This window comes from Vulpes lagopus, chromosome 10 (assembly GCF_018345385.1).
Source record: "Vulpes lagopus strain Blue_001 chromosome 10, ASM1834538v1, whole genome shotgun sequence".
Lineage (NCBI taxonomy): Eukaryota > Metazoa > Chordata > Mammalia > Carnivora > Canidae > Vulpes > Vulpes lagopus.
The window spans coordinates 66,426,003-66,448,029 of NC_054833.1; the positions used below are offsets into that span (position 1 = coordinate 66,426,003).

At 41.6% G+C, this 22,027-nt stretch overlaps 1 protein-coding gene across 5 annotated transcripts in view; it reads right to left on the reverse strand.

Moving 5' to 3' along the window:
- The window catches only part of SPECC1 (sperm antigen with calponin homology and coiled-coil domains 1), a 228,542-nt gene that overhangs the window by 74,451 nt on the left and 132,064 nt on the right, over positions 1 to 22,027 (reverse strand). For 4 of the 5 annotated variants that reach the window (XM_041771937.1, XM_041771938.1, XM_041771941.1 and 1 more), the window contains 5 exons: positions 21,493 to 21,700; positions 18,258 to 18,331; positions 17,679 to 17,857; positions 4,126 to 4,271; positions 2,343 to 2,443 (listed from right to left, as the gene is read on the reverse strand). In XM_041771937.1, the coding sequence (XP_041627871.1) occupies positions 2,343 to 2,443; positions 4,126 to 4,271; positions 17,679 to 17,857; positions 18,258 to 18,331; positions 21,493 to 21,700 (708 nt within the window). Of the gene's footprint in view, positions 1 to 2,342; positions 2,444 to 4,125; positions 4,272 to 11,850; positions 13,297 to 17,678; positions 17,858 to 18,257; positions 18,332 to 21,492; positions 21,701 to 22,027 lie in introns of those variants that run through there. The other variant, XM_041771942.1, reaches the window with a different exon arrangement.

Consider the following 22,027-nt stretch of genomic DNA (forward strand, 5'->3'; position numbering starts at 1 on the left):
TTATACTTCATGTTATGATTGGGGTTATTTACACGTACTCTGTATCCTAGAAATATCCTATGATACCATCTCTTCTCAACTCCACGTTCACTGATGTCAGGAGGCTAGCTTGATGCTGGCAAGGATGGGGAATATTTACACTGCATAAACTGGCAAACATCACAAATCCCGGCTTTTCCCCTGCAACGGGGCAGCTGTTAAACATTTTATCAGCAAACTAATGAGTATTACTCAATGAAAATAAGTCAAAATGAAGCAGGATTTGTTTCAGTTTCATTAAATAAACTTGGTAATTATAAAAAAAATTACTGCTTTATGTATATAGTAGTACAAGATATCTTCTATTGGGCCAGCGGGATCAAGGGGATCAGGAGGCACCAACAAAATGGTGGCGGACCACCCACCTTGTTGCCCCCACCTCAGAACTATCCCATCACCAGCAGACCGCTGGAGGACATGTCATCAGGGGGAGACTGGACCTATGCAGGAAACCTGAACCGTATTTTACCCAGACTCCATATTAGGGCATGGGCAGTTATTGCCCCAGTAATACCGATTTCACCAGTAATATGCCTAATACCTATCACACCCGTACAGACACACAACCCCTTCTCCTCCCCCTTTAAAAAGCCCATTTGCACTCCCCGGTCGCGACTTCCCCGCTCTCTTCCTCCCCTCCAGGCCCATAGCGCCTGAGAGTGTGTCCCATTAAAAGCCTGTTTTGCAAACTTTTGCCTGGCCTCTCTATTTTATTTCACTACCAATCAGATTAAACCTGACATTTGGTGCTGAAACCCCTGAGGAGATTGAGGCCCCACGCTGGTGGGGAGCCTTTCTCTTCTCACCACCAGGCTCAATGCCCGCGGGGGGGGGGGTACTTTTGACCAGACCTGACATCTTCAAGGGCAAAAAAAGTAAAAAGAAGAAAAATTTAAAAGCTCCCCCAAAATACACGTTTTACTAAGGACTAAAAATGCATACTTGTGAATGATATTACCCTTGGCTTGGCAGGAGCTGTGTGCTGAATGTTACTGATAACATTGACAGTTCTGGTCTTAGAGAATGAATGCCAAGAGGGGCCTCTAGCTAGTTCAGTTGGTGGAATGTGTGACTTTTGATCTCGGGGTTGTGAGTTCAAGCTCCATGTTGGGTACAGACATTCATTCATTCATTCTTTATTTATTTTTTATTTATTTATTTAATTTAATTTAATTTTTTTACAGACATTTAAAAGGAAAATCTTAAAAAAAAAAAAAAAGAAAGAAAAAAAAAGAGAAAATGCCAAGAAAGGTCTGATCTAAAACCTTCAGAAGAAGGGGATCCCTGAGTGGCTCAGCAGTTTAGCGCCTGCCTTCGGCCCAGGGTGCGATCCTGGGGTCCCAGGTTCCCCCATTGGGACTCCTGCATGGGGCCTGCTTCTTCCTCTCTCTGTGTCTCTGCCTCTCTCTCTCTCTGTGTCTCTCATGAATAAATAAATAAAATCTTTATAAATAAATAAATAAATAAATAACCTTCAGAAGATGGTCAAGGTAATACAGATTACATACAACTCATGAACTCTACAAATTTATAAATTGTAAACATTTTCTTTCCCAGAGGTACTTTAAAAAACCAAATAATTCTTTGAGAAAAAGATCTAGTTCAAGATCCACTTCTGGTAAAAATTATTATCTTCAATGAACTGAACACTTTAAATGTATCTTTTGGGGAACAAAGTGTCATTAATAAATTGTTTGAGGTTTATGGTGTTTCTCTCAGACCTTTATCAGGCCTCAGAATCATAATTTTAACACAAATTTCATTATTATTCTACACTTATTAAAGATGATGTTTGGAGGGCAGCCTGGTTGGCTCAGCGGTTTAGTGCTGCCTTCAGGTGGGGGTGTGATCCTGGAGACCCAGGATAAAGTCCCACGTCAGGCTCCCTGCATGGAGCCTGCTTCTCCCTCTGCCTGTGCTTCTGCTCCATTCTCTCTCTCTGTCTCTCATAAATAAATAAATAAAATCTTAAAAAAAAAAAAAGTTCAGGCACTTGGGTGGCTCAGTCAGTTAAGTGTCTGCCTTGGGCTCAGGTCATGATCTCAGTGTCCTGGGATTGAGCCCCGTGTTCTACTCCCTGCTTAGTGGGAATCTGCTTCTCCCTCTGCCCCCCCCCCCCCACTCACGCTCTCTTTCTCTCTCTCAAATAATTAGAGTCTTAAAAAAAAATAAAAATGATGTTCAATGTGCCTCAAAAAATAAACCAAGTGGTTTCGCTTCCCCTTTGTTGCCTGGGCATTAGTCACAATTGTGGTTCTGCATGGCCCAGACCACCACCCATATTTCCAAGGGCTTCAAAATACCTGCATCGGGGAGACAGCAGCAGCAGGAGCAGTCCTCACTGGAATCCCACTCAGGGGGCTTCTGGGGCCTTTATGGACAGAAATATTCTGTCCGGCTCCACCTGCCAAGAAAAGAGAAGGGAACATTTATATGTTGTTCTAGTTCCAAACAGCAGAGTAGTTCCTGATTTGTTACTGTTTTGGTGACTATAAAAGTATCCTGTGCTGCTTATAAGGTATTATATTTCCTCTCATCTCTTCTCTAGACTGTTGAACTGGGGGGAGGAGTTGCTTAAATGAGGGTTGGTCTGAAATGTGGGACAGACAGGGCACAAGAAAGAATGTGATGAGGCATCTATGGCAAGAAGGAACAGGAGTGGGGGGCGCCTGGGTGACTCAGTCATGATCTCAGGGTCCTGGGATGGAGTCTTGCATCAGGCTCCCTGCTCAGTGGGGAGTCTTTCTTCCTCTCCCTGCAGCTCCCCCTGCTTATGCTCTCTCTCTCTAATGAATAAATTTAAAAAAAACCTGTTTTTTTAAAAAAAGAAGGAACAGGAAAGCTCTTACACAAACCATTACTGTTAATTTGTTTCCCATCTTCAGGACCAAATGTAGTCACTAGGCTTTCGTATCTTTTACTATTCGTAGTCTCTTCTTTTTTTTTTTTTTTAAGATTTTATTTATTCATGAGAGATACAGAGAGAGGCAGAGACATAGGCAGAGAGAGAAGTAGGCTCCCTGCAGGGAGCCCAATGTGGGACTCAAGCCCAGGACCCTAGGATCACCCCCTGAGCCAAAGGTAGATCCCTCATGATCTCAATCTGAGTTGCAAACTGTTTTAGCCAAGACAACCAGGTACATCCTAGCATTAGCTATTACTCCAGTCTCTCTAGACCACAGGAATAACTGTTGTGATTGACAAAAGAGATATATTGTTATTTTGGACAAGTGCATATTTGGTTTCTTCTATTTACTGTATTTATTGTGTATATAAGCTGCATTTTTCTCATATATGTAGTTTACAGTGAAGAGAAGGTGAACAGTAAGCCACAGAAATGTTTATAGAAAAATCTGGGGGGCATGTTGGTGGCTCAGTCAATTAAATCTACCTTTTGGCTCAGGTCATGATCTCTCCGTCCTGGGATTGAGCCCTGTGTTGGGCTCCCTGCTCAGCAGAGGCTGCTTTTCTCTCTCTCTCTCTCCCCCTCACTCTGCCCCTCCTCCCTGATTATTCTATCTCTCTCAAATAAATAAATAAAATCTAAAAAAAAAAAAAACAGAAAAGGTTGGGAATGTATCTAGATTGGGAATGACAGGTAAACACAGGTGGTCTACACCAAGACCAGGCAGAGAAAAGTCTAACAGCTTGTTGCAAAGGGAAGAAGGCCAGGGGTCCAACAAGAGAGCCAAATGCACAGACCCAACACCTTGTTTCCTAGGAAATGAAGCCTCTGGTTAGTCCTGCTCTGTCTCATGAGACACTAAGAAGGAAGTGGAAGTAACCTGAGTTTAATGGAAACAAAGGCAGAAAAGGAATGTGGCAAGTCTGGAATTAAAGCTATGTAAGAGGTGGAAAGAAAGAGGAGATGTGTTAATACGTGAGCCAGACTCCTGACTGTCATCCTCCTAGAGCTTCAGCCAGGTTGTGGTCAAGTCTCTTGGATACAGTGGCTCCATGTGGAATGATCTAGACAAAGCTCTTGTGGTTGCATCAACTCGGGCCAGTGTGGAGTAGAAACAGGCTTGATATGTGGGGCCACGGTCTGAATTTGAGTTTTGCTCATGAGACAAAATATTGAAATACCTGGACGTCCCAAGTCAAATGACTTGATAAGGGACTTAACGGTGGTTGCAGATTCTGAAGGTGTTGGAGATGTTCTGTTCATGTAGACGCCATGCCACCGGCTGGGAGCATCAACCTCGGGAGGTTCTGAATCTTCATTCACAGGTCTGAGTGGTAAAGAACACATAAAATTTAAAAGGTGGGGGAAGAGACAAGGATGAGAATAGAACCAATATGGAGGAAACAAACAACTCTGGAAGGAGAATCCCAGATATAAAAGCTTTGCCTCTTACAGGAAATAATAGAGGTATTACTCTCAATTTTTATCAGAGACGTTTTGGCCAGAAATAGTATTTTTAGAAGCAGAGGGACTTGACATTAAGCTCTAAATAAAAAGGATGTTATTCTACTTTGCATATTGTAAAAAAAAATATTGTTTATCATAAATATTTAGCTTACGGTGGATACAATGGATTGGCTTCTTGGAGTGTATATTCCAACCCTCGTTTGGCACACAGGGGTTGTAAAGTTGTCATCTCAGGACTCTCCTGCAGTGAGGAGCTCACACATGGCTTATGTTCTACCCATCAGGAAGGTGAGGGCAAGACCTGGACCGGAACCTAAGTCAGGTAAGGGAAGCAGGGCACAGGGCATTTCCTGTTGAGATAAGACTGTAGCAGAGGCCGAATGCTTCTGCTGCTGGTAACTGAGGAGGGATCTTTTCAACAGGGCAGCTGACATCCTGATGTTAAGGCTCCCCTGATAGCCAGTTCTGTGTTGTGGCTCTGGGAGATATTCCTGGAAACTCAGCCTAGAACCCATTTCTTCAGAACCTCCCAACAACCCTGCAAGCTGCTTAATGCCTTTCTGTTTAAGCCAACTAGATAGTGATCCACTATGTGCAAGAGGATCCCAACTCAGACATGATCTACCCTTCGAGAGGGAAACAACCCTGCGATGCTGTAGGTGGCAAAGCTTCTGCTCTCACTCAAACATTCCTGGTAAACTCTTCCTATGGATTCTAACTTCAAGCACAGACTCATGAAAGAGTCTTTTAAAGACTGATCATTTAAAAAAAAAAAAAAAAAGACTGATCATTTGATTCAATGCTCTTATGCAAGGCATCCTCATCCAGGACATGTTAACATGTCATGTAATCTACCTGTGAACAAGCCAAGGCAAGATCTCTCAGCCTCCTGATTTCTACAGCATTGCTCTTTTTATGATAGCCAACTGCCACCAGCTGTTTTGCAAGAAGATGACTAATTTATGAGAATGGCTCAGGGCAGCCCTGGTGGCTCAATGGTTTAGCGCCGCCTTCAGCCCGGGGCCTTTTCTTGAAGACCCAGGATCAAGTACCATGTGGGGCTCCCTGCATGGAGCCTGCTTCTCCCTCTCGCCTGTGTCTCTGTCTCTTCTCTCTCTCTCTTTCTCTCTCATGAATAAATAAATAAAATCTTTAAAAAAATAACTTTAAAAAAAATCTTAAAAAGAAAAGAATGGCTCAGAGTATTTCTGGAAGTGTATTTTAATAAGGTCAATGGAAGTTTAAAATATCTATTTACTGATCTTTTTGGAATCAAACTAGCTACTTACAAGCTTTTGTGGTTGAATTTACTTGCTTTTAATTCTCAAAACCTCCTTCTACTGTTCTGTGATCAATGTGAACAGAAGAATGAAGCAGAATTTCAAATACACTTTTGTCTCCATAGCCCCTTCTTTTGAGGATAAAAAAATTCAATAAGCTGATGACTTCTCTGAAAGAAAGTATCAGGAATTTCAGAAACTGGTAGGGAGCCGGGTTTGAAAAAAAATTTTTTTAATTGAGTAAGTTTGGGTTTTGGATTTTCCCCATTATGTTATGCAGTATAAAATCAGGTGGAGAATATGCAAAGACATGAAATCAGGTTGGGTATAAGCAGGGGAAAAAAAATCTCCAATTTCTGAACCAGCCATTCCAAAGAAGGTTAGAAACAAAGTGGGCCACCTCCTCACCTGGCCATTTAAAGGACCAGCTACCAAGGGTTTTGCAGAAACTCAGGGTACCCTTCAAAGGACGATCTTTTCTAAAAATTCACTTTCATCTCATTCCTTGATAATTTAATGAAAACAATTCTACATCTGCTAAAGTGTTTCCTTCAATCACCTAAGTTTCTCTGTGATTCAATATATCAAATGATAAATAGGAATCCTTTGGACTCTGTAAGAAAATAGCAAGGCGACAAGAACTAATTCCCAGTCCTCCTGCCCTCAGATATCTAAAGGCCATATTTCAAATGATCAGTCTGCTTGGCCAGAACAGTAGGAGTCAGTATGAGAAAACTGCAAGTTGCTTAAGGAGATTAGAGAACCTGCTAAACTAACCACCCCTCCATGTTATATAATAGGGATGCATGTGTATGTGTGTAAGCGTGTATGGGGCAGGGGGTGAAGGGATTCACAAAACAAAGCCTGAATTGAAAAACCATAGAAAACAGTTGTTAAGAATGCTATTTGTTTTATTATTACAGTACTTTAATCATAAATAGATTTGAAATTCCTTTACACCAGCCTGTCAAGATTGTCTGGGATCAACCAGTAACAACCCTGCCAATAAATGAAGTATTACATTTTCTCTGTTTCAAGGAAGAATAAGACTCTGTATTCTATAAAGGATTTTAAGAAATATTAAGCATATAGCCAGCTGTATCGTAGCAAGCTCAGTAAATACAGGAAAAGCTTCAAGGTACCACTACTAGTTAAGGATGTGTTCTATGCTAGCTATTGCCTCCTAAACACAGATGTCAGATTCAAAGGTCAATCTGTAAGACAAAAATCACACACACACACACACACACACACAGTCCAAGTAAGTCTTGAAGATCCCCTGAATCACCCAGAAGTACAGCTTACATGGTTTTGAAGGTACAACTGTATACCAACATACCATCTTTCAGTAAGTCCAGTGCTTGTGGTTTCCCTGTAACATTGACCAAGGCCCTCTTTCTCTGTGGCATCTTAGATGACACAGCTGTCATGTGCTTAGGTGCCATGTTGAAAACAACAAAAGTAAGGCATGTTTCCATCTGCTCCCAGAATGTCAAACTATGATAATAATGAATAATTTTCACACAAAAAAATGTACGTGTAACTCTACAGTAAGTACCATGTGTCTTTAAAACTTTAACTAATTTGATTTTCAAAAAAAAATCCTCTGTAATTTATTATCCCTTATTTTAGATAAAAAATTTGACAAGGTCACATGGATTGTAAATGGTGAATCTGGGATGCAACTCCAGTTCTGACCACGCTTTTCTCAAATTTTCTGTAAGGCACAGGTGTCCTGTGAGGCATACCAGGGTTTTAGGAAAATAATATTGATGGTATTTCTTCTTAAAAAATTATTTAACATGTATTTTTAAAAAACACTATCAAAAAAAAAATTAAAAAAAAATTTAAAAAAACACTATCAGCATTTATTTCATTGCTCTTATTTTTATGCAATAATCTGCCTTAGGAAGTAGCAACCCATAGTGAGAATGATAGACAGTTGAAGGCAAGGATCATGTCACATGCTCACTGTTGGTCTACTTTACATATCTTTTGTTATAACTTAAACATATACATATGCACATGTATCTGTAATTGTCTTTTATTTTTAAAATGTTACCTAATCTCTATAATTCACAGATCTCCTTGTTTGGTTACAGAATAGTCTTCAAATAGTGTTGGTTTTCCACAGCAACTACTGCACCATACAGGACACTTTGCGGTGGTGTCTATTTTGATCCAAGAATAGGTGAACTCTTGTATGTACTCAAAGTATTCAAAAGTTAACTACCTTTGGGAAATATGTCACATTACACTAGCTACTGTTGCAACTGGCAGATTAGTCCCCATAAAGACCAGTCAAGCTGATCACATGCTTGCAAGGGCTCTTTCTGGAAAATTGAAGCCCAGCTCCCAGGCCTTCTTGGTGCCAGACAGAGCTCTAACCTATGTGTCCCCTTCACCCACCTTACTTTTGGACTAAAAGCCTAGCTACCTGAAGTTCTGTTCCTTTTAGGTTCCATCTCTGTACCCTTGCTCATTATATGCCTTATCTGTAATGCAATTTTCTCAAAATATTTCTTATTGTTATGCATGAAACAAATCTAAAAGAAGTCTGTAGCTCTGGAGTGAGATAGAAATTAGTTAAGTATTCTGTCTCTCAGGTATCAGTGTTTTTCTGAACTTCATTTTTGAATTTCAACATAAGCATATAAGTGACATAAAAACAAACAGGGTAAGACAGCAGTTTGAAGACAGTCATCTTCATCTCCAAATCCCAGCTATAAGAATTGTAAAAATCCTGCATCAACCCTGGAAGCTACAGAAAGAGATCACCTACATGGCTCAGACTTTGAAGAATTTCTGCTACACAGAGAATAAATTTTGGGTGGGTGGAGGCACGGGATGGAAAGTAAATACTAAGGCTTTATCCTGAATTCCCTTTCAAAGAAAATAAAGATGTGGGGAAAGCCCAGTGAGGTCCCTTCTTTAGAGGGCCAGAGTTGGGAGAAGGGATGGAAGCCCTGGGTATGCACAACATTCTTCCCACAACGGTTCAGTGACATTAAGATAGGATTGTCTGAGGAGGCCAGAGATGGTTTGCCCCAGGTAAAAGGACAGGGGCAAAAAGGGGTAGATTAGGAAGAACCACGGTACATCCCTGAAATGGACAATGACGAAGTAAAACTAGACCCAGAATGCTGGCTCCCATGATCCAGTTTCACCAGAGAAGGAACTGGACACAGATGAATTTCACCCACTAGGAACCTATTCCTCTGTTTTCTATTTAAGCCTCTGTGTCTCTGATATGTAACATCAATTTACCTTAGAGAACCTCCCTTCTGGTTTAAGTTTTCAATAGTAGTCAGCCAAAGTGGGTACGGATCTAAGCAGAACCTACCGATACTGACTAGTAAATGTCAGGGCAAATGTCAGGTCCTGACACACTCACCCTTTTAAGCAAGAATAAATGATGAACATTTATCTGCTCTGCCCCAAGACATGCCCTGACCTAGAAATATTTCATAATATAAAATGAAGAGAAAAACTGCACTCAAGGGAGTGCATTTATAAATTTATGACAGGAAACAGAATTATATGCTTATTAGGATCTACCTTGAGAATACAATAAAATTCAAGAAAAGAGAAAAATAAATGAAAGATGACACCTTATGATGAAAGGCTGAGTCTAAAAAATGATATCAGCAATCTAATAATACCATTAAAATATTTTAAAGCAGAACCAACTCAAGAGAAAAAGAGATGAGGGTATACTGGGAAAGTCTCTCTGAATATAAACGAAATAAATAAGATAAAGATGAGATTTTGATTCAGTGAGCAGAGGATGGTTTTGATCATAAATGGTGCTGGCATTACTGGCTGTCCATCTGGAAGAAGACCCATACCTCACATCACACTAAACAAAGAAAGGCAAATTAAATATCTGAGAGAGAGAGAGAGAGAGAGAGAAAATGTGATAGCCTATTTCTGTAAGATGAGGGTAGGGGAAATCTCAAAACAAAAAACCCAGAAGCAGCAAAGGAAAACACACTAACATTATACTGTGTAACAATATACCATTTTCTATAATGATGGTAAAGTCAAAAGACCCATAATATACTGGGATAAACACACATCCTTAATAAGACATTGATTTATAAATGGAAAAGAGAAAAACAATCAGCTCATTGAAAAAGTAAGCAAAAATGCTAAAAGAACAATTCTCAAAAGAGAAAAAACAAATAGTTAATATATAAAAATTTCCCCAGGAAAATGCAAATTTAAAGTACTAATGAGATAGCATTTTTTACTTAACCTAACAGCAAAAATTAAGATTAATATTATCTGTATCTGCTAAGGCTGTGTACAAACAGGCACTCTCATCAAGAATAAAATGTTGGGGGATCTCTGGGTGGCTCAGCGGTTTAGCCCCTGCCTTTGGCCCAGGGCGTGACCCAGGGGTCCTGGGATCGAGTCCTGCATCAGGCTCCCTGCACGGAGCCTGCTTCTTCCTCTGCCTATGTCTCTGCCTCTCTCTCTGTCTCTCCATGTCTCTCATGAATAAATAAATAGAATCTTTTTTAATTTTTTTAAAGAATAAAATGTCATGGGATGCCTGGGTGGCTCAGCAGTGGAGCATCTACCTTCAGCTCAGGTCGTGATCCCAGGATCTTGGGATCGAGTCCCACATCAGGCTCACGGTGGGAAGCCTGCTTCTCCCTCTGCCTGTCTCTGCCTCTCTGTTTCTCTCATGAATAAATAAAATCTTTAAAAAAATAAAAATTAAATGTCATAAGTCTTAGGTAAGTAATCTTGCAAATTTATATCCCCCAATGTAGCAATCATGCTTTTAGGAACCCATCCTATGAAAATAAAAACAGATCTGCATGGCTATGTAAATAAGGATTACTATTATGCCATTATTAGGAAAGAAAAAAAAACTAGACCATATAGCCTTCATATTCACCAATATGACAATATTGAAGTATTCTAGGGCACATCCATCCTCTTGGACACCAGGCAGCCATTAAAATGAGTTAAATTCGGAGTGCCTGAGAGGCTTAGTCGATTAAGCGGCCAACTCTTGATCTCAGGATGGGAGTTCAGGCCTTGCATTTGCCCAGTGTGGAGCCTACTTAAAATAATAAAGAAATAAAAAATAAAATGAGTTAAACTCATATATCCTTCAACCTGGAAGGATGCCCATGATACACTGTTAAATGAAATATGAAAGTACTGAATATTGTATAGAATATAATCTCATTTTATAAAAATATTAAAATGAACCCTGGGCAGCCCCGGTGGCGCAGTGGTTTAGCACTGCCTGCAGCCCAGGGCGTGATCCTGGAGACCATGGATCGAGTCCCACGTCAGGCTCTCTGTATGATGCCTGCTTCTCCCTCTGCCTGTGTCTCTGCCTCTCTCTCTCTGTCTGTCTCTATGAATAAAAAAAAAAAAAAAAAAAAAACCTATATATATTTATATGAGTAGAAGGAAAGGTAAAGAAAAATAGATATGCTATTTATGGAACACTGATTACCTTACAGGGTGGTACTGGAGAGGGAAAAGATGACTATTTTTCATTCTATATCTCTATTTTGTTACCAGGATACCTAAATATTCATAATTAAGAAGAAATCCAATATAGCAAATCACCAAGTGATCTATTTATTTTTACAGTTCAACAAGACAAATCTAGACTTCAAATTCCATGTACTAGACTATTTTTTCTAAAGATTCTATTTATTTATTCATGAGCGACACAGAGAGAGGGGCAGAGACATAGGCAGAGGGAAAAGCAGGCTCCATGCAAGGAGCCTGATGTGGGACTCGATCCCAGGACTCCAGGATCACACCCTGGGCCAAAGGCAGGTGCTCAACTTCTGAGCCACCCACGTGTTCAATGTACTAGATTTTGTGTGTGTGTGTGGACATGCTAGGATTCTGCTTTCACAATTTATGCAATTTTGCTCCTTGCCTTTTTGTTCCAATAATGAAATCATTTTAAAAATTAAAAATTAAATTTTAAACATTCATATTTAAAATCAGCCTCCTACCTACAACTTATATTGAAAATCGGACTTGCTTCTAGATCAAATTCTAGTCATTGGACATGGCTTTAGAGTCTGACACCACATGTGCTAGAAACCTGAGGATAAACTGACATGAAGGCTCTGCAAACACGTGGCCAACGAATACAAATCAGGCAACAGACTCTCCAGAATAATAACATATTTATTTAGCACTTCATGAATCCTTTATGTATAAAAATATTCAACAGTACCCAGAATAAAGACAGATCAAAATATGGGGGCACAAATACAGCTGGGCATCTGAAGTTGAGGTGATTTTCCTTTTGTTTAGATTTGAAAATACCTGGCAAGTGAATTTGCTATCATTTCAAGAAATTCTCAATCTGAGGTAAAGATCTCCCAGTATACAAATTGGACATTTCCAGTGAATAGCTAAACTATTTTCATGGATGAGGCATTGATCTCTCTTCTTTCACCAAGCGACATTTCTCTGGGGATTCTGGGCTCTCCGGTTGGACACGCCAAACTTCCTTCTGAGTAAAAGTGTGTTCTTGGTCCTCATGTCCTTGTACCAGACAGGAATTCCTGTCTTTTCCTGTGGACACGGAACGAAGACCCGCCACTGCCTGGACTGCAATCTGGCTCCTGGAGTGTGGGCCACGCGAGGCCATGCCTGATGGTGGCTGCTGAAATAGGTGCAGATCTTCACAAACTGTACTTCCAACATTTAGCATCCCACTCTGAATTCTGGATCACTCTGAATCATACACTTTGGGATTGAAAGTCTTTCAGTTTCCGAGTTAAGTTTTATTCATGAGGCATTTGTTGTGGCTGTTTGTCAATTTTTAGTCAGATTCCAATGGGCACTGCCACCACGTAAACTTACTGGTTCAAGTACATCCTTTTTGATCAGCCAAACATCAATTTGTGTTAGCCCAAGAGAGATTCTGGAAATCAAACCCCAACTCAGTGGTGGCTTGTTTCAGATGAGGTAATGAGGTCGGACCCCAGCTTGAAAGGGCTCATTCAAGACTTGATATAAGGGAAGCAGAACTTGCTGGCTTCTTCAGAATGAGACATGACACAGACGGCTTCCTACTTTGCCTTAAGGAGTGTTAATTCCAAGATTATTAGATACCATGTTCAAGAGGAAGCACAGAAATAAACTCCAAAAAGTAAAACACAAGCACGGGTAGTGTTCACCAGTGCTCTGCATTTGCTCTGCCCTCTGCTCCCTCTGAACACCCCAGTTGCATATAAAAAAATTAGTTTCACAACATGCTTGTGCTTTGTTTTTTTCAGAACTTCATCTTTATGCTCCAAATAAAAGATGGTTGAATCTTCTGAGAATAAGAAAGAAGAAGAAGGAAAAAAAAAAGAGGGAAGGATCATCTTTGATCATGCCATGAGTTGATTCCAAAATGTAGAAAAAGGTAAAGAGACTTGATCACAATGACTGTGTGTGAAACAGTGGATGTTATAAGGAGACAATTTGGCTCTTGGTAAAGAGGCAATTTGTACCCTAATTATTCCCCCTTTCATTTAGAAATGGCTGTCGTTTCCCATCATGGCAAGGGCTGGGCTGTGTTTCTTCCAGCAAATGCTTTGCTAGCTGACAGAGACCATGGAGCTGTGAAAACAGAAATGGAGGGGGAAATGCTGGTAAAGGAGTTACTTGAGGCAACATGATCTCAGGCTACAAACAGAAGAATTAACTGCTGACACTGACCCACAGGGAAGAGCTAATATCTAGAACAGGATCAATATGTTTTAGTTCCTCCTCCTCTAATTTTTTTGGAAGTCAAAGATCTTTGGACAGAGAACATGACAAAGACTTCAAAACACTACTATTGAGTTCCTCACTCTAGATCTTCAGTAACAGACAACTGTACTGGGGGCATAGAGGTGGCCAGAATGCACAAAATCAGGCTCCTCTGTAATTTACAGAGTGGCTCGTGCTTCCCTCTGCTGTCCTGCAGTCAAGGCCAAAAAGGAAAAAAAAAAAAAAAAAAGGATTTCTTTCAGTATGAAGGCATAAAAGTCCTAAAGGCCTAGGGGAAGCTCATGTCCACACTTTTGAAAATGACTCTGTGAAAATGGAGGCTGGGGAGCAGGATGGCAGACAAGCAAGCTCTTCGGGCTGTGTCCAGTGCCACTGAGATGCAAATTTCACTACGAAAAGAGGAGTGGAAGGAGCTGAGAGCTCAGAGGGCCAGATGAAGTGCCAGAGGCCCCTGACAATCTCGGCTGCTCAGATTAGGATTCCCCCACTAGAACTGGTCCCCTTCTGGCAGGGCCAGGGAGGCTGTATCTGCAACAAGAGAGCTGGAAAAGATATGCTGGTGACCCAGGAATCTGTATTGCCAGCTTCTGCACTCTGCCTTTCAATGACAGTTCCGAACCCTGGGCCAGTGGCTGGGACACATGACAGCTATTAAGGACACAAAGAATGGCACAGGCACACGACTGACATCAGGGTAAAGATACATTGTGCACACAGAGTTAGAGCCAATTCCAGAGCATCTGGCGGTGGTGTGCCACCATGCTATTCACTGCAGAGGTGACAACGCAAGAACCAGTGGAAAAGCGAGACACGTTCTGAATCTTAGATGTTCTATTTAGAAGTTACTATAGTTAATTAGGCACAGATGTTTAGTGTTTTTAATGATCTCTGTTTTAAGATGTTTTCCGTGGATGTTTATTGGTGTCATATGATAAACAGTAAAAATCGAGTAAGTCACCCTAAAGATAACGGTCTTTACTGGTTCAGAGTAAGAGAAAAATCGTATCAGTCTTCCCCTGTTACTGTTCGAGAAGCATGTGTCATGCATTGGTGGTCAACAACGTCCTTTGTTAGGCCTGCGGCATGTGTGTGGTCTCTGTAGCTGGAGATCAGGCCCCGGGTCTCAACTTTTCAGGAAAAAAGGCTTGATGTTTTAGTTTCGATGAAAAGTTTGAATTTTAATGTCTTGCTCTTAATGGCTCAAAACTGGAAGAAGCCAGAGTGGAAAAAGTTATTCATGATCCTTTCATCCATTAATTTATAAGTGTCCAGCAAAACAATCACTTCCAGGTCCATAAAAACTACACTGGCTTGATAAAATTTCTGGAAGAGAAAGAGGAGGTCCATAGCCCAGCTATAATGTGGAGATTCCACTGTGTCCAGGAGGTTCCAAAGACTGCATTGGACTGATGGTACGGTTGGCATTTGAGTTCCTGACTCCTGTGTCAGACAAAGGCCAACTGACCAACTAGTCTCAGAGAACAGCAGAGTTTACAGGGGCCTTAAATCATGACCCATTCTTATCTCGTTTGAGGGAGGGAGCAGCTAGGTCTGGGTAGGACCTTGCCAGTTGGTGGCAAAGACAACACTAGAGCCTCATTTCCCCCCATTCCTCATTCCCCCTATTCTTCACATCGGTTATTCTGACTCCAAAATAAAAATACTTCTGAAAACGTGAAGATTGCTAACGATCTAGTTTTTAGAATGATCTAAAATCCCAGGTTAAATTATGTTCCACTTTGTTTTAGCTGCTGAGTCCTTGGGAATAAAGGCTAACTTGTATTCATACTCAGAAACTTCATTTGCCTACCTACTGGCCTCACTATATCTCTTCAAATGCCTATATGTGCAAAATGAGAATGCTGATAAATCAGTTAATCCCATGTTAGGACTGAGGTGCTTTCCAAATGCTGTCACTTTCTCTTGGTTGTACCTGAAGGACCTCATCAGAGAATTTTATGCAAGTTCTTTGACTGTGGCTGAACCAAGAATACCTTTGAGTTCTCTTGAGATGACTGTCAAAGTCAAATTGAGTTTTGGTCAAGAACACATTCAGCCAGGATGGAAACACTATGTTGCTGTAGGAGGGTATGAATTGGTTTCAATTCTTGTTCATGGGGTAGGTTCAGAAAGTGGCTGAGCTAGTAGAGAGTAACTTGCAAAGAATTGACTCTTTAGGGAGCCATCTGCAGAATCAGGTAAGAAATCGGCACCAGCCGCTGTCTGAAACCCTTCCCAGTGCAGTGACAGGCAAAAAACACATTGACGCCTTCAGGGTTTCAATAATAGGCCCTGTTGGGGGCTGGTATCAGCTCTACAACTGTGAAATGCTTTGTGATAAGGGGTTAGACTGCTGGATTTGGGTGGTAGGTTTGCAAATCACTAGAAAAACAGAAGAGAAACATACTGTGTTTATATACATAAAAAAAGTAACCCTAGTTATATGGATCCTAAGTTGTCAAGATTCATGCAGGGATTTCCTACAGTATCAGAGTTCAAGTTGTAGAATCTGGCCTGTCTCTTAGAGTCTATGTAAGAAATGCAGCAGCTCCTACAAGAACTTCTTTGGGGCTACTACATGAACTCAGGACTCATCTTTTACCATTTATTTTCACAGTAACATATGTATGAAGCAATGCAAATTATGATCTGGTGCCTCTTCCAAAGAAGCACATTATAAAAGTAAGACAAGTAGACAAATTAAACAGAAACACAAAAGCAAATGAGGGGACCTCGTGATCATTTCAATAAGGCACACTGTCATGTCTAGTTTTCCTATTCTCCTTCCTCCATACCCTAAAATTCACATTCTTTGGTGGCCGAGAGTAGAGGTGTGACTATAAAATAATAATCTTGATTTTCAAGATTATTAGAATCATGGAACTAGCTACACACATCTTATCTGAGTCCTTCTCTATAGCTTATTTTTAACTAAGTTCCATGCCCAATGTGGAGCCTGATGTGGGGCCTGAACTCATGACCCTGAGATCAAGACTTGAGCTGAGACTGAGGGTCAGATGCCTGACCAACTGAGCCACCCAGGTGCCCCACGGCCTCTTTTATATAAAACTCATAAGCAAAGGAAAGAGGGACTGGCAAGTTTCGTAAGAGAATCAAGACAGAATTCCAAGAAGAAATCTACATTTTCTGATGTCATGACATTCACCATAATACATCAGACCCAAAGGCTCAGAATCTAGCCAATGAACTAGATTGATCCTGGAGAAGATATAATATGGGCCAACTGCACAAATCAGCATTCAAAACCCACTAGATATGATTTTAAAATACTGTATTTAATATTTGAAAGAAGATATAATATGGGCCAACTGCACAAATCAGCATTCAAAACCCACTAGATCTGATTTTAAAATACTGTATTTTATATTTGAAAGACATGTGAAAATTCAAAATAATTTCCTAATATCCAAGAATCGCAAAGCTGGGGACAGTCATTCCTGATTAGGGAAAGGGAACACTGCCTTCAGTAAAGCCAAAAGTAATGTTTGTAATCTCACGGTAAACCATTTAGGTTTCAAATAACAATGAACTCTGAGCTCACTTGACGCATACCTTCCTCTGAAACTTTGCTGTTAAGAAGAGCTTTCTAGGACGACACACTGTGTGATTTCCCTCACTTGGGAAAAGGAAAGTCACATATTAGCCAGATGTATGTTTTCTATGTTCATCCTTTTTAATAAAATGGATTATTTCAAGGGCTTTTGAAGGCAGCCCACAGGCATTGTCAAGGGAGAAGCATGTCCCTGGGCCATGAGGAAGGAGTCCTTTTGCTGGTGGCCAATCCCCCAGGAGTGAGTCCAGCCTTTCCCAGGGCATAAGAGGGATCCACGCAAGGTGGCCTGCTGAAGTGTGCACTTCCTGGCACTAATAAACACTAACACTGAAGGAGCATCCTAGACATGCTTCTATTGTTCAACTGTGGGAGGACACTTGGTTAGAACTTTTGTACATATGTGAGTGAAGAGTTTTCTCACTGCCTGAGGCCAGAGAATGGCAGTGACCAGCCCTGGATAGACCATTCCTAGTTGTATAGCGGTGGCAGCAGTGGTCCAGTGAGCTTAGAGAAAGAAAGAAAGATTTTGCACAGAGAGACAAAGAAGCGCCACGTCTCTGGACGGCAAAGGCTCATGCGTGGTGATTAAGTGAGAAGCCAAGCACTATGCGGGTGCCCACCAGACTCACAGACGTGCGGCTCTGTCGTGACCAACCTGCTGTGACCCTGCATGTCCCCTAGCTCCTTCTGCAGCCGGGCATTCTTCTCCTCTTCCTCCAGCAGCCTCCTCTTCACAGTGCGCAGCTCCTGCTGAGCCTCACACTTGATGTCATTGGCCACCACCACCGCAGTCTGCAGGTCTGCCTGGAACCGTCTCCATTCCTCGGTCTCCTCCTGAAAAACGCCAGAAGCCACGCCTGTGTCAGATGCTGGCCGGGGCCTGGCATGTAGGAAGGGACTCCAGGGTCCCCCCCTGCCCCATGTCAGTCAGTGGGGAAGACTGGCCAAGCAGTACTTAGGGAGCACTGCTTCAATGCTGTCCCAACCAGGGAAAGACCCAGCACAGATGGAAGGACACTTTTACGCTATCAGAGTTCACCCTAACACTAAAGCTCCTTTGTTTCCTGCAAACACTCATCTGTGATTCCAGGGCCCATACCAGGGGAACATACTTAGAAACCAGCCTAGAAGAATCATCAGGATATTTTTCAAAGGTTTCCCAACTAAGGTGGAGGGGCACTCTTAGCAAAATGATGGAGAAGGCTCCCTGTCCCCTGCCGGAGACACACCTCACCTTTATCTGCTTAGTCAGAGTCTTTAGCTGCCTTTCCAGGTCTGACTTCTGTTCCTCCAGCTTCATCACATTGCCTGGAAATAAACAAGTCAGACAGGAGTCGGAAAAGTTGCAAGACTCTTGGGAGAAAGTAAGCTAGGTAGCAAGAGAGCAGCTCCAGATTTAAAATCTGTCTTCTACTATAAATTCCATCCTTAGCACCATGAAAACTTGCAACTAGAAACCAGAGGTTCTTCCACACAGAAAATGGGATGGTCTGGAAGAAAAGTGGTGTTGAGTTAGGCCATGCTCTCAGATGGCAGGTGCCACAGCCATGCAGCACCAAGGGAAGAGATCTAAATAGCCACTCATGTTTATTACACTAACTCCTGGCCTCCCTGCTGGTTGCACATTATCATCCTGAATGTCACTTATCACTGCGAGGTAGAGAGCTTCTGTGTAACAGAGAACTGACTGGTTATTACTACGGTGACTTTTAGACCAGTAGCTGGAGTCACAGTTCTTAACCATAGTTAAGTCTCAGAATCACCTGGGAAGCCTCTTGAAAGCACATGTGTTCAAAGCCCCAGACTGTGGCCCACAGAGACAGAACACCCATGGGGAGCCAGTATCTAGGGTGGGTGTATGTTACAGCTCCCAAGGTGACCTGACCCCTTTCCCTGATGAAGAACATCCTCAGTCCCCTTCTCTCTGCTTTTGATTCTTCCATGTTGCTACCAGAGTCATTTCAATTTAAATCTGATTGTATCCTTTAACTAGTTAAAATTCTTCACTGTTCTTCATGGGCAGTAGTTGTCTATTAAGGATACGAATCAGAATTACCAGAGAAGCTTCAAGAAGAATTAACAACACACGGTCAGGCAGGTCCCTGCCCGGCTATTCTAATTTAGCACCTGGGCCTGAGAATCTGTGTTTGGGACCAATGCTGCAGAATAAGAAAACACTCCTCAACTTCTTTTTATTTTCTGTCCATTTCTCTCAAAGGTCTCATTGGGAGGAGCAACTAGTCTCAGGCTGGATTTGTCCCTGGGTCTCCTAGTGAAAAGATATCTTAGTAATACCTTAATACCCCAAGCCAAAGTTAAAAAGCTTCTCAAAAGACACACGGTCTATGTTATTTTCAATCTTGGATATGTTATGATACAACTGATATGTTATGATACAACCGTAGGGAAAGGTCTGACGTCTGCTCTGGACATTAATTATAAGCTGGCTTTCTGGGTGGGTTTGTGCTTGACTTTTAAGGATTTGGGGACAACACAACCAAATTATGAAGAGCAATGTATCACAGAAACAAAGCGAAGCCAGACTACTCTGACTTTATGCACTCTTTGAGTCTGGTGCTGGGTTTGGAAATACACACTGACAACGGATGGCAGTCATTGTTGGTTATCTCCTCGAGTGTAATTACTGAGAACAGTCTGAATGATGTTGACACTGAATGCTAAAGTTCTGTAATTTTGCTGTGTATCATGTCCAGTGAAGGATGGAACTCTGGTGCTAAGCAATTAATCAAGGTGTAGAATATACAGTCAATTCTCATTATTTATGACAGTTACATAAAGTAGCAATGCACACCAAATTTACAAATATTGAACTTTGCTCCTACAGGAAATACAGGGTTAGGTTCCTGCAAGCCTCTGATCACTTTTTCATTAAGGGAGACACTACTTGTGTTACATAGGTTCATTTGCCAGTGTCTTTGTAGCTGCAAGCCTGCTTACCCACATAACCCTTTTCCTGTATAACACTCACTAGGTAATTTAAAAATTCTTCTGTAGCTTTCTGACTGACAAAACCTGCCTTGCCTGCAAGTTTTTGCCTTTTCTCATGTTGTGTGGCCTTTTGAGCCTGAGAACCAGCCAGCACCAGCTGAGAAGGGTTTAACACTTTCTGGACCCGATAAGCATGACTGTAAATTTCTTTGGCTTTCAGTTTCACAATGTGGTCCACTACATTTTTTTTTTTTTAACCAGACATCATCTTGTGAATCTGCAAATATAGCTGCTTTTCTATCTTTTCCAGTTTCATTACGCACCACAGGTTTTCCTTCAGCATTTTCCAGAGCAGTCTCATATACAGGTTGGTGGATTTCATCTTTCTTTCTCTCGAACTTTTCATTACTATTGAGCTCACGGACAACAACACTAAAACTTATGCTTGAACAAAGCTTATCTAACACACATTATTTTCCCCAAAAGGTACATCACAGCATTCCAGCCATAGGGACCCCAGACAGCATTTCAGGACTACATTTGGGGGCCACTCTAAACAGTGAAATCACCAACAAAAAAGTACAAAAATGCAAAAAAACATGGCACTAAAGAACCGCGAAAAGGTATTTGTTTGCAGCATAAGAGCTAAAACAAGAAGGCAGAGGGTCACCTTGTTCACACTGAGCTGGAAATCCATTTCAGGAGACTAAAATTTTTCACTGCTCACTCTGTGTACGTCTGCAATCAACATGAAAAGTGCCATGCATATTAATTTTGGGGCTACAAATAAATTCTGGTAAGCAGGTGTTCTCAGATATGGATCCCACAAATAACAAGGATGGACTGTACTTTTAGCAATGGTTAGTGTCACTAAAAGCTCTGTGCACTAATTCTTTTGTGACAAAAGCAAAACACATTAGATGTGATAATTTGATAAAGCTTATTTGAACAAAGCAGGCAATGTTTAGCTAATCCCTTTTAATGTCTTTCCCTATTCACAGCAAACAATGAGTTCATAAGGAAGCCATATATTGGAGCCTCTTCAGTAATAAAGTGGCTGACATCTATAAGTTACTTGATACCCTGGCTTCAATAGGGCACATGCTAGAACTGTTTTCTCCCTGTACCCAAGGGCACACGTTGTTCAAATCCATCCGACCATCTGTCACCCATCTTCCTATCCATCAGATGTAAGAGACAATGTTCTGCCAACACCCGCTGAGCAGGAGCAGTGGTGTGGCTCACACACAGTATACCAAACACTCCAAGATGTGTTCATTCTTTTTTACAATCAGCCGGTACTGCTGACTCACATTCAGCATCCTTTCCTTCACTACTGCCCTGTTTTCCAGTTACAGAGCTTAATTATCCTGCCTTTCTTGACTGCCCCTTTGTCCTATGAGACTGCAGACCACATGGAGGGAAGATTTTCCACAACATTCCCACAGACCCTCCCAGGCATTTAGTCCACAGCCTGCTCACTCCTGATCCACGTCTGACCAGGGCTCTAGTTCACTTACTTTCCAGCTCACTGATGAGCTGGTTATTATGTAACTTGACAGCTCGGTGCTGTTCCACTTGATCTTCTAATTCGAATATGGTTTCCTTCATGTCTTTAATCTCCGCGTCACTCTCGGATGCTTTCTCTTGCAGTTTCAGGCTGGTTCTGCTCAGCTGTTCTGCTTGATGATCACATAGGTCCTTCAAGTAAGAATAATCCTTTTCTACCTGGAATGAAAGGAAGATTCCTGGTCAGCTTCATAGGGAAAAGTTCCTCACACATCAGTGTCAGGGTCATCCATGCAACAGCAGAGGAAGCTCTCGGCATGTGCTGTACCTGGCATCATTTCTGTATTCTTAGCAAGGCTATACATATATAGAGAAACGTGATGTCTGCAAATGGCCAAATGGGCGGCTTCGGTGTCCCTTCCTACATCCGTGGGTAGCTAAGTGCCCTTCTGTCCTGCAGCTGAGTAGGACAGTGCTTCCCTAGGGGGCTCTGGTATTACACCAAAAGAGCTGGCCCTGTGGCTGGCGGGAGGCTGCCCTCCTCAC